The 13,969-nt window shown below is 41.2% G+C and overlaps 1 protein-coding gene across 3 annotated transcripts in view; it reads left to right on the top strand.

Annotated features, from left to right (window-relative positions):
* tln2b (talin 2b) overlaps positions 1–13,969 on the top strand; it is a 96,001-nt gene that overhangs the window by 40,502 nt on the left and 41,530 nt on the right. For all 3 annotated transcript variants that reach the window (XM_004553150.6, XM_076885793.1, XM_023152456.3), the window contains exons 2-9: positions 2,485–2,661; positions 2,749–2,846; positions 3,035–3,164; positions 3,817–3,972; positions 4,416–4,558; positions 12,066–12,193; positions 12,490–12,553; positions 12,712–12,816. In XM_004553150.6, coding sequence (XP_004553207.1) covers positions 2,526–2,661; positions 2,749–2,846; positions 3,035–3,164; positions 3,817–3,972; positions 4,416–4,558; positions 12,066–12,193; positions 12,490–12,553; positions 12,712–12,816 — 960 coding nt within the window. In that variant the 5' untranslated portion in view covers positions 2,485–2,525. The remainder of the gene's footprint in view (positions 1–2,484; positions 2,662–2,748; positions 2,847–3,034; positions 3,165–3,816; positions 3,973–4,415; positions 4,559–12,065; positions 12,194–12,489; positions 12,554–12,711; positions 12,817–13,969) is intronic.

The raw sequence follows: 13,969 nt of genomic DNA, 5'->3' as shown, positions 1-13,969 counted from the left end.
CTAAGGTTTTATGTACCAGGACACATATAAGTATGGTCTGGTCCTTAGTGGGTCTTGGAATTAGATAAATACAACTTCAGATGACCCATGACATATTACACTGTGTCATTATTATACAATCTAAACCAAAATTCAGGAGCAGTCCATGCACATCCTTACTGCTGAGAATAAATAGGAATTTAAAGGGTTAAGTAGCAGCCAGGTGCTGTTAATCAGATCCACATCATTAAGTAATTATCAGCGTCGCCACAACTGTAAGAGCAGATGTTTTGGCATTTTGCTTACTGCAGCATTCAGGAGTGGATTAACACAATGACAAGGAGGAAAAACATCAGCGGTGATCTTATAGAATCAATTGCTGCCCATCAGTCTGAGAAGGGTTATAAGACCATCTCAAAACAATTTGAAGTGAATTATTCTACAATCAGAAAAATTATTCGTGGGAAAAGTCAAATTCCAGACCTCAGCCTGATTGAAATTCTGTGGCGAGATTTTAGAAGAGCTCTGCATAAATGAATGGCTGCAGACCTCCATGAACTGAAACAATGTTGCAAAGAAGAATGAGCCAAACTTCCTCCACAATGATGTGCAAGACTTATTAAGTAATTTAAAAAATAATTAGTTCAAGTTACTGCTGCTAAAGGTGATTCTACAAGTTACTGAATCATGAGGTGCACTTATTTTTTTACACAATGCATTTCCATTTTGCCTTAATGTTAGTTAAACAAACGATGACAGTGTGATATGTCAGGCGTTGTTCGTCTCAGGCTGCACTGACCTAATTTTAAGGCCTCGTAAAATCCAGGATGAGTTTTCACTGACAGAGGGTGTGCTTTCTTTTCACCATGACTGTGAGTTTTGTCTCATCTTTTCTCGAAAGCAGAACTGAAGAAGTGTTGAATGCTTTCGAGTGTTTGCATGAGGATCTAAGTGAAAAATTTTCTCTCACACTACTGTAAGCTCAGGGATTATCATTATCCTTCTGGATTTCATCATGTGGTTTCGGCACTACTTACTCTCTGATGTCACCGATGCTACTGACAACTTACTAAAGCGACTGTTTCTGCAGACCCAGTCTCCACAAAGTATTTGTCATCACAGGTAACTGTTGCTTTTTGGATGAGACGGCCTCTGTTTTGAGAAACGTCCACAAAAATGCAAACATTTTCTGCTCCCTCCTTATATTTAGCGTGTGGTGGGAGATGCCACGGAGCCTGCTGTATCGTCAGTCTGGGGGTCTCTTGCTGCTTGTCTGGAAGAGTGTATCTGTGGAAGTGCTGGATGACAAAAACTCAGTGGGACTTCTCTACCAGCCTGCATAGAGGAGAGCTCATGCGGCGCCATTACCCCTTCTTCTTTGTGCTCATCTTTTCCACTTTGTTTGAAGAAAAACTCGTAGAAGGAAAGGAGCTATTGGAGAGGAACTCACGTCTATGACAGAGGCTCCATCACAGACGGTCTCATTCATGCCATCATTATAGAAAATTTACTTCGCAGACTTTCTCTGCTTCGACTCAAAGGGGGACTGTGGCTCAGCACAAAAAAACTCATTGTTTCCGAGTGTGGCTGAAGTCTGAATCCTGTCAGTGTGAAGACTTGAACTTTTGCCTTTATATTCAACCATGGAATAAAATACTAAAAATTCTTTTGGTGTCACAGTACATTTTAGAACATATAATCAAAAAAAACATCAGATAGTCAAGTGTTAATTCAGAGCATAAATGTGTCTCTTTTTGATTTTCAGCTAAATATCTGGATATATAATATTTAGATCAGCAGTATGAATGTCTCCAGGTTTAAATGGATTTATCAGGCCATTGCCGATAAACTACCCAGGCTATAGGTCGTTTTATTTTTTCATTCATCTCTATGTAAAATTGAAGGTCAAGGAAAGCTGGAGGAACTCAGTCTCTTTCCTTTTTTTGCACACGCCTAAGAATACCAGAATTGACTCACCCTAATAGCAGTAAATGATAAGACACCCACTGATTTGTCTCACACTGAAGTCTTCTTCCGGAGGAGAGTGCGAACAGGGAGAAGTGAGAATAATGATGCAGGGGTGGGGGGTGTTTTGACTTGTCTCCGTTATTCTTGCCAATTAGAGAGATTTGCACTTCTTTTCCCCGCGCTCTTCTCCTGAAAGGTTATGTTTCCTGCCTTAGTTCAGCTAATTTTACATATACTGCAATCAGGCAGAAGCTCTTCTTGGGGTAACACTTTAATATCAGAACAACTCAGAAATGATGAGCTGCTAAGGCAGAGCACAATGCACATTCAATTCCAGGTAAAAATGCCCCCGCAGGAGGTAATTGTGAGGATTTGTTCTGCGCCTTTAGGTGTTATATTCGGCCCCTGAGATTTCCTTTTCACAGTTTTGACCTGAGTGTTGTTGGAGAGCGCGTTTTAATAATGACCTGTTGACATAGACGCAAACACATTGGAGCATTGATATGACTTCACAATCTCTCCTTCTGTGTCTTCCAGGAGTATAGGTCGGTCGCAAGGCCGTTATACTACCCACCAAGATGGTGGCCTTATCGTTGAAGATTTGCGTGCGCCAGTGCAATGTGGTAAAGACGATGCAGTTTGAACCGTCCACCCCTGTGTATGATGCCTGCAGAATCATCAGAGAGAGAGTCCCTGAAGCCCAGACAGGACAAGGTTGGAGGATGATTGGTGAAGCCGAGTTACATAATGGAACTTTATGGGCTTCTACATTTGTATTCTCTGTTGCTTTTTCTGTTTCAGCCTCGGATTATGGCCTCTTCCTGTCTGACGATGATCCCAGGAAAGGAATCTGGCTCGAGTCTGGAAGAACCCTGGATTACTACATGCTGCGAAACGGAGTAAGATTTTGTCATATAGTCCTGGGTGGAGAACTGTCAGTGTCAGTTATGGGTTCTTAAAGTGATCTATATTTTCTAGTGGAAGCCGAGACACTTATTCCTCCCAGCTTGCTGGAAGCGGCAGTTTACGGCTGAGGATGATTAGTAGGGCTGTGGATGTCATCGCGTTTCCTTTGCTGTTTTCTCAGGATGTCTTGGAGTATAAGAAGAAACAAAGGCCACAGAAGATCAAGATGCTGGATGGTGCCATTAAAACTATCATGGTGGATGACTCAAAAACAGTTGGCGAGCTGCTCGTCACCATATGCAGTAGAATAGGTTTGTATCTGTGCTATGAGTTCGGTGAAGATTAATCATGTCATGCCACCACCCAAAGCTTAAATTATTCATCTTCTGTTTTATTTTTAGTCAAAGGCATACCACTGACTTCATCTTCAGCTACATTAGGAGACTATGTTATCATGTGCTGTTTAGTTTGTATTTGAAAAGCATATTTGTCTATGCTTGATAAAGTCCTAATCGTGTTTTGCTTAGACCAATGTGGACATGATTCATCGGGATAAAACAAGCTTGTTTCTAATCAGCGACTTAAGTATTCTTCCTAATGCCCAGAAAATGCTGTCACTCTTTGTCATAGAGGTGTTCCCTAAGCTGTATATTTCAATTACAATGAGCTGCTCCCATGCCTAATTGGGTGAGGAAGAGAGGGATGTGTGTCTGGCAGATAGCTTTATTGGAAAATGTTTATTTAGAGTAGGGCTTTCTGCTTGGCTTCTTCTCCTCTTCAGCTTCAATTTTACTTTGCTGGCTCTATACCAGCTTTCCTGAACTTCTGTTTCAAAGCAAAGAGAAATGGATAAAAAGAGAGTTGCAACAGTATTGCAGTGATGCTTTTCTCTGTCGTGATTATTGAACCACTTACTTGAAGCATTTCCACCTCCTAAAAAAAACTCCCTGGCTAACTTTTCAGGAATCACCAACTATGAGGAATACTCCCTCATTCAAGAGGTGCCAGAGGATAAGAAGGAGGATGGGATGGGGACACTGAAGAAAGACAGGACCCTGCTGCTGAGAGATGAAAGGAAGATGGAAAAGCTCAAAGCAAAACTTCACACAGATGACGACTGTGAGTGCAAGCTTGAAAAAGCCAAAATGCTACTGGAATCTTGATGGCTTTACGGCAGCCATCTGACTCAACACCATCATATGGACGTGTACTTTATCACTCGAATCAAATTTATTGCATTGACATATGAAAGTTAATTAATTTTGTGTTATCTTTTTCCCCCAGAGGACACCAAAAATGTTTTTGCAAATGTATAAATCAACCTTCAACTAGCTTTCGTCTCAGCAGAAAATAATGCAAATGAGACTCTTCACGGCCCGTCAGGATTTTCACTTCCCAGTATTAAATTTGGTAGATTTTTTGTCAAAGCTGACGGGTCTGCAGTTCTCAAAATCCCTGGTTAATTTCACTATTACCATCCTCCTCTAGTAACATCTTTGTAAAACTGAATGCCTGTTCATTTTGATGTATTTAGTAATGGAGCATGTGTATTGATTGGGCAGTGAACTGGCTGGACCACAGCAGGACATTCAGAGAACAGGGGGTGGAGGAAAGCGAGACTCTACTGCTCAGGCGCAAGTTCTTCTATTCAGACCAGAATGTGGATTCACGGGATCCTGTTCAGCTAAACCTGCTCTATGTTCAGGTAAACCTGTTACACACATCTTTATAATAAGATAGCAAAAGAGAGAACAATAAGAGAGAGACCCGAACCCCCCCCCCCCCCCCCCCCCCCCAATGTAAGGCCCATAATAACCAAGCATATGAAATATTTCAGACACAGGACCCAATAACTGTGTCGTCTTTGTGCCTGTAACTTCTGACCAGGCCCCGACAGACTGAAATGTGGTTAGCTTAGATGTGGTCCCGACAGGTTTGACTTGTTTCTTCGCTCTTACAATACAACAGCACAACAACACGGAAAGTTTGATCACCGGATGATGAAAGTAATATTTTTGTTTGGCTAATGTCTGCGGCAGAAAAAGTTATAAATAGTAGTAGGACAGAGTTATTCAGAACTTTCTGTTTGCTTGGCATTGCTCACAATGCATAATGAATACGGTCTGATAGAGCTCTATCCATCCATTCACTTTCTTCCACTTATCCAATTCATTTAAGGCAGGCTGGAGCCTATCCCAGCTGTCGTAGGGCAAAAGCCAAGGTGCATGTTGGACAGGTTGCTACTCTGTCACAAAGCTAACACAGATAGATAACCACTCATATTCACACCTACAGCCAATTTAGAATTGCCAGTTAACGAAACCAGGAGAACAAGCAGACTCCCAACCCTCCCAGTACAGTGGCTGGCAAAAGTATTCGGCCCCCTTGAACTTTTCCACATTTTGTCACATTACAGTCACAGACATGAATCAATTTTATTGGAATTCCACGTGAAAGACCAATACATAGTGGTGTACACGTGAGAAGTGGAATGAATGGCCCAGGATGTGAGTGGGCGTTAAGGCGTCTGGGGAGGGAACTCAAAAATGTGGTGTATGCTGTACAGTGCAGCGAGGAATGCCCAGACCTCTACATTGGAGAGACCAAACAGCCACTTCACAAGCGCATGGCACAACACAGAAGAGCCACCTCCACAGGACAAGACTCAGCTGTCCATCTGCATCTTAAGGATAAAGGACACTCTTTCGAGGATGCCAATGTTCACATTTTGGACAGAGAGGACAGATGGTTTGAAAGAGGAGTGAAAGAGCCATCTATGTCCACTGTGAGCGACCATCTTTGAACAGAGGCGGGGGTTTACGACACCAACTCTCTGCCATCTATAATCCAGTTTTGAGTTCCCTTCCCAGACGCCTTAACGCCCACTCACATCCTGGGCCATCTGACCTCAGGAATTCGCATGATAAGGTGGGCCCAGGTTTCACAATGAGCTCACCCGAAACTCTGGCTGATTGGGACCCACGCCCAGTTTCCCACCTTGGCTCAGGCTATTAGAGGATCATCAGGGGGTCCTTTTGTCCCTCTTTGGGGGGATACTCCCACTAGGTTTAAATCTGGGACTCCCCACCATTTGACCTTAGAACTGAAGAAGCTTCTCGGATGAGAGGTGAAACGTCTTCAAGCAACTTAAAGAAGTCCAGACACTTTTCTTTGCAAGCTCCTTTGACTACGATGACCTGGATGACTGAGAACCTTCACAGACAATGAAAATCATACATGATTCCAAATATTTTTTACAAATAAAAAACTGAAAAGTGGGGTGTGTGTAATTATTCAGCCCCCTGAGTCAATACTTTGTAGAACCACCTTTTGATGCAATTACAGCTGCCAGTCTTTTAGGGTATGTCTCTACCAGCTTTGCACATGTAGAGACTGAAATCCTTGCTTCTTTGCAAAACAGCTCCAGCTCAGTCAGATTAGATGGACAGCGTTTTCAGATCTTACCACAGATTCTCGATTGGATTTAGATCTGGACTTTGACTGGGCCATTCTAACTCATGGATATGTTTTGACTTAAACCATTTCATTGTTGCCCTGGCTTTATGTTTAGGGTCGTTGTCCTGCTGGAAGGTGAACCTCCGCCCCAGTCTCAAGTTTTTTGCAGACTCCAAGAGGTTTTCTTCCAAGATTGCCCTGTATTTGGCTCCATCCATCTTCCCATCAACTCTGACCAGCTTCCCTGTCCCTGTTGAAGAGAAGCACCCCCAGAGCATGATGCCGCCACCACTATATTTGACAGTGGGGATGGTGTGCTCAGAGTGATGTGCAGTGTTAGTTTTCCGCCACACATAGCGTTTTGCATTTTGGCCAAAAAGTTCCATTTTGGTCTCATCTGACCAGAGCACCTTCTTCCACATGTTTGCTGTGTCCCCCACATGGCTTGTGGCAAACTGCAAACGAGACTTCTTATGGTTTTCTGTTAACAATGGCTTTCTTCTTGCCACTCTTCCATAAAGGCCAACTTTGTGCAGTGCACGACTAATAGTTGTCCTATGGACAGATTCCCCCACTTGAGCTGTAGATCTCTGCAGCTCGTCCAGGTGGACGGCCTTGTCTTGGTAGGTTTACAGTTGTGCCATACTCCCTCCATTTCTGAATGATCGCTTGAACAGTGCTCCGTGGGATGTTCAAGGCTTGGGAAATCTTTTTGTAGCCTAAGCCTGCTTTAAATTTCTCAATAACTTTATCCCTGACCTGTCTGATGTGTTCTTTGGACTCCATGGTGTTGTTGCTCCCAATATTCTCTTAGACAACCTCTGAGGCCGTCACAGGGCAGCTGTATTTGTACTGACATTAGATTACACACAAGTGCACTCTATTTAGTCATTAGCACTCATCAGGCAATGTCTATGGGCAACTGACTGCACTCAGACCAAAGGGGGCTGAATAATTACGCACACCCCACTTTGCAGTTATTTATTTGTAAAAAATGTTTGGAATCATGTCTGATTTTTTTTTTCCCACTTCTCACGTGTACACCACTTTGTGTTGGTCTTTCACGTGGAATTCCAATAAAATTGATTCATGTTTGTGGCTGTAATGTAACAAAATGTGGAAAAGTTCAAGGGGGCCGAATACTTTTGCAAGCCACTGTATATTCAAACCCAAGACCTTCTTGAGAACACAGTGCTAACCACTGCAGCACTGTAGTGCCCCCTATGAAATGTAACATTCATGGGATTAAAAAACTGGAGAGATGTGATTAAGGCAGTATAGCTCAAGTTTGAGATTTTTTAAGGTATTTTAAACTAATAAAATACCTTTCTTTTTCTATCAGGGACACTACAAACCACTTTATGGGATGAGCCATTTAGGTTTCACACATTAGACAAGCAACAGCATGTTGTACATGCTACATAATTATACACCTAACATTTGCATACCACTGGAGTGCAGTGGCTAGCACTTTCGCCTAAATGCAAGTACATTACACATCATGTGTTGTCGACAGAAGTCATGTGTTAATTCCTTAAGCAACCGTTCATCCGTTACAAGAATGATACGGTTTTATGTGCAAATTTCGGTTTTCCTGTCAGACCAAAACAAACAAAATGAGATTAGCATTGTTTGGTTTATTTTAATTCTAAAGATTAGGTGTACATTTGCTAAATATGAAATAAACTGTAGCCCTTTTTGCACAAAGAAATTATTATTTATTTAACTCCCTTCACTCCTGTTTACTGAGGGACTGCGCTGCAAGCCTCTGGACAAAATGCCGCCAATTTCCGTACAATGGAATTAATAGGACGTGAAGCAGCTCGGGGAATGGCTCTGGTATCAGCATGCATGTACGCTGATGCTAAATGCTTTCACTGATGAGAGCAGCGAGCGTAAATCAAAAGCAGAGTATTCGCACACAGTATAAAACAAAACAGGGAATTAAAAGAAGCTAAAATGCTCCATTAAGCTGAATGGAACTACAGAGCCTGTCAGGGTTTGTCACTACAAACAAGGCTTTTATTAAAAATCCACTATTTCTATGAAATATTGATTATTGCAGCTTTAAATCACCTTTTAATTGTAAACAAATAACAAATAAACATGTTTTTCTATATACAGACATGTACTCCAGAAACACATCACTAGCCAGTAGGGAGGAAATCCCCCCACTGACATCTGGAGATGAACAGCAGGGTGTGGAGTGCCCAGACAAACACACATACTGTACAGATGTACCCTCTGAGATTGAGGGAGAGCTCGAGAGTAGTGTTAATGCATTGGATGCTCCCCCTCACAAAAATGCATAATCTCTGAAAGCAGCAGAGATGTATATCGCAGCTGAAATGTATCTATACATATATAGTTATTTATATTTGACTCTCCCGTCTTTTCAGTTCCTCCTTCCTTGGAAGTTCTTGAATATGTTCAGAATTGACATCCTGCCATCCACCCTCTCTGTCTGCTACAGATGCTCTCCTCCCTTCTATCTGTCTGTTCCTGTTGTTGCCTCTATTTTTTTGTACCCTCCATTTCCTTATTTTGCAGTTTCTCTGTCTCCACTCCCTTTCCATCGCTTACACATTCTGACAGTCGCATACATCCCCACCCTGTTACCCTGGCACACATTACAACACTGTGTGTATCATGCTCTCCTCTCAACACAGGCTCATATTTCCTTTCACAATAACAACTCCGCCCCCTGCCCTTGCCCTCCCCCATCTATCTTTCCCGCGTTCTCTCTCTCTCACACACACACACACACACACACACACACACACACACACACACACAGACGCGCGCACGCACTTGGCTCGGCACAAGGCAGGAGCTCTAATTTGTCATTGTGTTAAAAAGACCGAACACAGCCAGAAGAGTGGATCATACCACAGGCTGCTCTTGCTCTTTCTCAGTGTTCCTTTTTGAATTTTTTTTAGCCTACAAATGTTCCTCTTCGCCCTCTGTCATTCATAATTCCAGCAATTCTTAGAAACTCTGTACTATTATTGTGTAACTGTTCATGTAGTTCATGACATCATTGCTGGTCACTATTTGACAGGACCCTCCTGCATATTTGCAGTGATCTCATATATGTATTCATGATTTTAAGCTTACATGATTTCAAACTCAAACACCCTATTATGCCCACACACACACACGCGCGCACACGCACTCTCACACAAACATTAATGAAAGCTCTGCCAGTAAAAGAGTAATCTTCTTTACCACTTGACCGCTCCCTTTGTATTTATCCTAAAACCAGCATAAATCTCCATAGCAATAGTATCACCCACTGAGTTTTGCTTTTACATTTAACCCTTGATCACTTAATCAGATGTATTACATGTGTCAAAAGTTGGCATATTTCAGCACAGGGTCAGGTTAAGAATTTGTCTTCAGGACTTGATATATTTTAGGGGTCAATTCAACCTTTACCGCACAATACATATAGAAAGAGAAGAGGAAAAAGGAATCCATTATTTTTAACTGGTTTTAATATTTCAGTCAAGCACTGCTATTTGACTATATACCTTTGCCATCATTTATTTTTGGGGCTATGTGTGCTGTCTGCTCTGCTTGGCCAGAGTGGAACAGTTGACCTCAGCGTTGTTGCCTCAGGCTGTATGTGTCACAGCTTCTGATGTCTTGTGCTTCACTAAAACCAGTTCTTGTATCACTTACCATATCTGCTTCGAGAAATTCGGGGTCTGTCTTCACTCTGTTGCCTTTTTACAAATATGGTATAATATTTATCCGACTGGTTCTGTGCCTAATGTGACCATTAATCTGAAATCAGCCACTGTCAATTAATTCTTTATCAATGGTCAGCTCTTACAGAAAGTATAAAACTAGTAATGAAATGCATAAAAATCAGCTTCATTCATAATTTGCCATCACTAGCTCACATGCAGCTGTGTGCCTGTCAATTTCCAGTAATGCACGAACACAATGAAACGACTACAGGCTAAACAGCATGCTGTATTTACATTGAATACAGTGACACCAGATATTTACCTCACTATACAAGTTATATTATCCAACAGTAATATTCTGATTGATGATTATTTGAGAGTCGAGCCATCATTTCTGAGCCAAAACAGCAATTGAGGATGAACCCACTTTGGTTTCTGGCTGAGTGACAGCTGTTACATTTACTCTGCTGAATATTGACTCCCTTATCTCATTGCGTTGAGGAACAGTGAAGAGCATACTTTGGATTTGCAGTCAACCTTCACTTTCATTTAAGTAAGGGTTTAGTATCCACTGATATGAAACCCCATTAAGTTTTTCTAAATCAGATTTTGTTTAAAGAAAAATTAAATAAAAACATAAATGAAATACCATGTGCATGCCACAGCTGTTCTAAATTAACAGCAAAAAATAATTAGCAAGATTATTTTTTATGTTTCTTTAACGGTTAATCAACCAGAATGCGCAACGTCTAATGAAATGTATATTTTTAATGCTAAAATATAATTATGGTTGTTATGAATGAATTTTCAAATTTACTGTTTTACAAAATAGCAGAAAAAACTGTAAAGCATCTTATTATTTTCTAATTAATTACTTCTTTTAGTTGTTTAATGTTACGCTTGATTAATTTCTGACTTATCAGACAACTCCAGTGTACATACCCACTCAAAATTAGGTATAAAAACATGAATTTGTTATTTACTTAATAAATACCAGTACACACACACACATGGATGGATGGATGAACTATGCTTTACACATTGTAATACCTCTCCATGATCGTCTGGTGCAATTGCCACCTAAATATTTTTTCTAAATACTTGTGAACCAACTGGTCGAAGGAAAACTCGGTGTACAGTGAACAGTGTGTAGCGGAGTGAATGGCATGTGTGAGGGCTAATTTTAGAGTGTCTTCTGTGTCCAGCAAGAGCTTATGTACTCCACAGTGAATTGCACTTGGGAAAAGACTTGATTGTGAGTAGAGGAGATTGTTGTTCTCATTACAGCAGTGAGCTGCTGCTTAGTGTTTCATTGATGTAATGGGACGTAAGAATGTATCAAGTCCACGCTGTGTACTGATATGCTAATGCTAAGAGCATGGATGGAGCCTCTATCACCAGCAAGGCCTCTCAGCTTTGCGGCGATTAAATTTGCTACAGTGAACTCGAAAGAGAGAGAGCAGGGGGCAAAGCTGACTGCCCCCTGGAGCACACAGGTACAAGCATTATACAGAAAGGCTTCTGCTTCTGTGTCACCCTAAAAGGTATACATATTATAAAGAGCCTGAAAATGTATTGAATCATAAATGACATCTCAGTAGCACCAAACAGACATAAGGGTTAAAAAAAAATCCTTCATTAGATTGCTTAACACCATACTGAGGACCATTCTGTGATGCAGACGGGTACTGTGAAAAACTGGTGCATTTTTGCGATATCCTTTCCTTTTTAATAACACATAACTGAGTGTGATGACAAATACTCGAAACTGTTACATTTGAAAGCCGCCAGAATTGCTTTCATTGTCACAAACAAATTTTATTTGGCTCCCCTGTGTGCCTTAGTCTGAGATATGATGTATATTCTCTAGAAATGCACTTAGTCACTTAGAAGACTTCATTCTTGATGCAACAGTGCACGCAAAGCGCACAATGAATTGTTCATTGGAGAGCTCTGTTTGGGTGAATTGTGGAGCATTCCCGTGTCTTCGTGGTCTATTTCCTGGATGTGTGTTACTGCCTTACACTTATCCACCCATACCTCTTTTCATGTCTCCTCCAGGCTAGAGATGATATATTGAATGGATCCCACCCTGTCTCCTTTGATAAAGCATGTGAGTTTGCGGGGATCCAGGCTCAGATCCAGTTCGGACCCCACGTGGAGCACAAGCACAAGCCTGGATTCCTGGAGTAAGTTTTTATTATGAAGAAGATGCCTTGATACGAAGATTCAGAATACTTGTTTAGCACATGCTGTACTTTTATACACAGGCTTATTTCAGCTGTATGGTAGCTATTCCCTTCCATCAGTAATGGTTGTTACTTCAGGGATTTCCTCCCATGGAAAGCTCAGGGGTGATGTCAGCTGTTACAACTGTTTCCTGATATGTAGGCAGTAAGGCAAAAATGACCTCATAATTAGAGGTATGTTAGAAAAAGGAAATGCCTGTAGCTGAAACCAGTTAAAATGTCATTTGTCTCCGTAGCCTGAAGGAGTTCCTACCTAAAGAGTATATCAAGCAGAGAGGGGCCGAGAAGAAAATATTCCAAGTATGTACATTACACTTCTCAAATGCAGCATGCAAAAAGTGTAGTGTGTTCTCTGTTGAGGTGTAAAATACTTACATAACAGCCAGTACATGACATTTCAAGCATATTTACATATGTACTGATAGGTTTAAGTTGGAAATGTAACTGTTGTTTTCCAGGAACATAAAAACTGTGGAGAGATGTCTGAGATAGAAGGAAAAGTAAAGTATGTGAAGCTTGCTAGGTCCCTCCAGACATATGGAGTGTCCTTCTTTCTCGTGAAGGTAAGCGTTAGCAGGCTTTTTTTCCCCCCAAAAAATACATTTTTATACAATTAAAATAAAAATATCCTCACCTTCTCACAAAATAAGGTTAATTGTAATTGGGTCTTTCATAAGTTACAGTTGATGAGGGATTGTTATACCTTTTAGATTTAACTTATTTAAGTAAAGCTTTAAATAATCTGGCTAAACTGGTGTATTTGTTTCTTTCCCCGTTGTTACTAAATGTGCTAGTAAAAAATGCAGTCCAGCGATATGAAACTAAAACCTAAAACAAATGTTAATTTAATGATACAGGCATGCAATGCTTTTGTTCTAAAGAGTGGCAGCTACGACCAGAAAGCTGCCCCAATATGCAGAGTGTTGTCACACAGGAATGAGAGCTTGCTGAAAACACCAAAAAGCCCCATTATCACAACAAATCAGAGTCAGAATCGGAGTGGAAGCGTGTGCGCTTGGAGTTCAGCGCCGTGAAATACTTGTGACAATAGCAATTCTGCTCTGTTCTGCTTTGGCAAACACAAAAGTGGAATGGAAGTGCAGCATGTGAATGGGATAAAGTTGCAGCAGGTATTATTAAAGCTCTCTGACAGCGGCCCATTTGGCTACGGACTTGCAGGAAAGAGGGAAAAGAGTGAATGTGCAGTTGTCTGCTGGGGTCTTAATGGACGATAAATGGAATGTTTGGCCCCATAGTTAAAGTACACTGCAGGGTTCAAATTATCTTTGTGTGCATGGAAGAGTGCATGTGCATCTATGTGTGCGAGCGCTGTCTGTGCTCGATGAGGAGATGTAGTGATGGAGGTTTCAAGACTCTTAAATAATTCACTCCAGCTGCACTCTGCTCTTGACGCTTGCAAGGGCAAAAGCATAGGCCTGGCTTTGTTGGAGCATTTAATGTAACCTTCCATTTCTCACCTATGAGTGTCTAATCACTGCAGGTTTTAGGGCGAAAAGCTTTGTTTTACTGTAAGTATGTGTGTGTGTCACGTGGGGGAAAAGTAAGAAGCATATTTTCCCTAACCGATAACCAAGGTTAAGCAGTTTGAAATGATATTATACTTTCCACTTGAGATTAGAATACCACACTTCCTGCTTGAATGCGGCTTTGGTAATTATAACATTGAGGTGGCGTACCCTAAAACAATGGAAGTTT

Source organism: Maylandia zebra, linkage group LG7, assembly GCF_041146795.1.
Source record: "Maylandia zebra isolate NMK-2024a linkage group LG7, Mzebra_GT3a, whole genome shotgun sequence".
NCBI classification, from domain to species: domain Eukaryota; kingdom Metazoa; phylum Chordata; class Actinopteri; order Cichliformes; family Cichlidae; genus Maylandia; species Maylandia zebra.
This window is presented reverse-complemented; position numbering and strand designations above follow the sequence as displayed.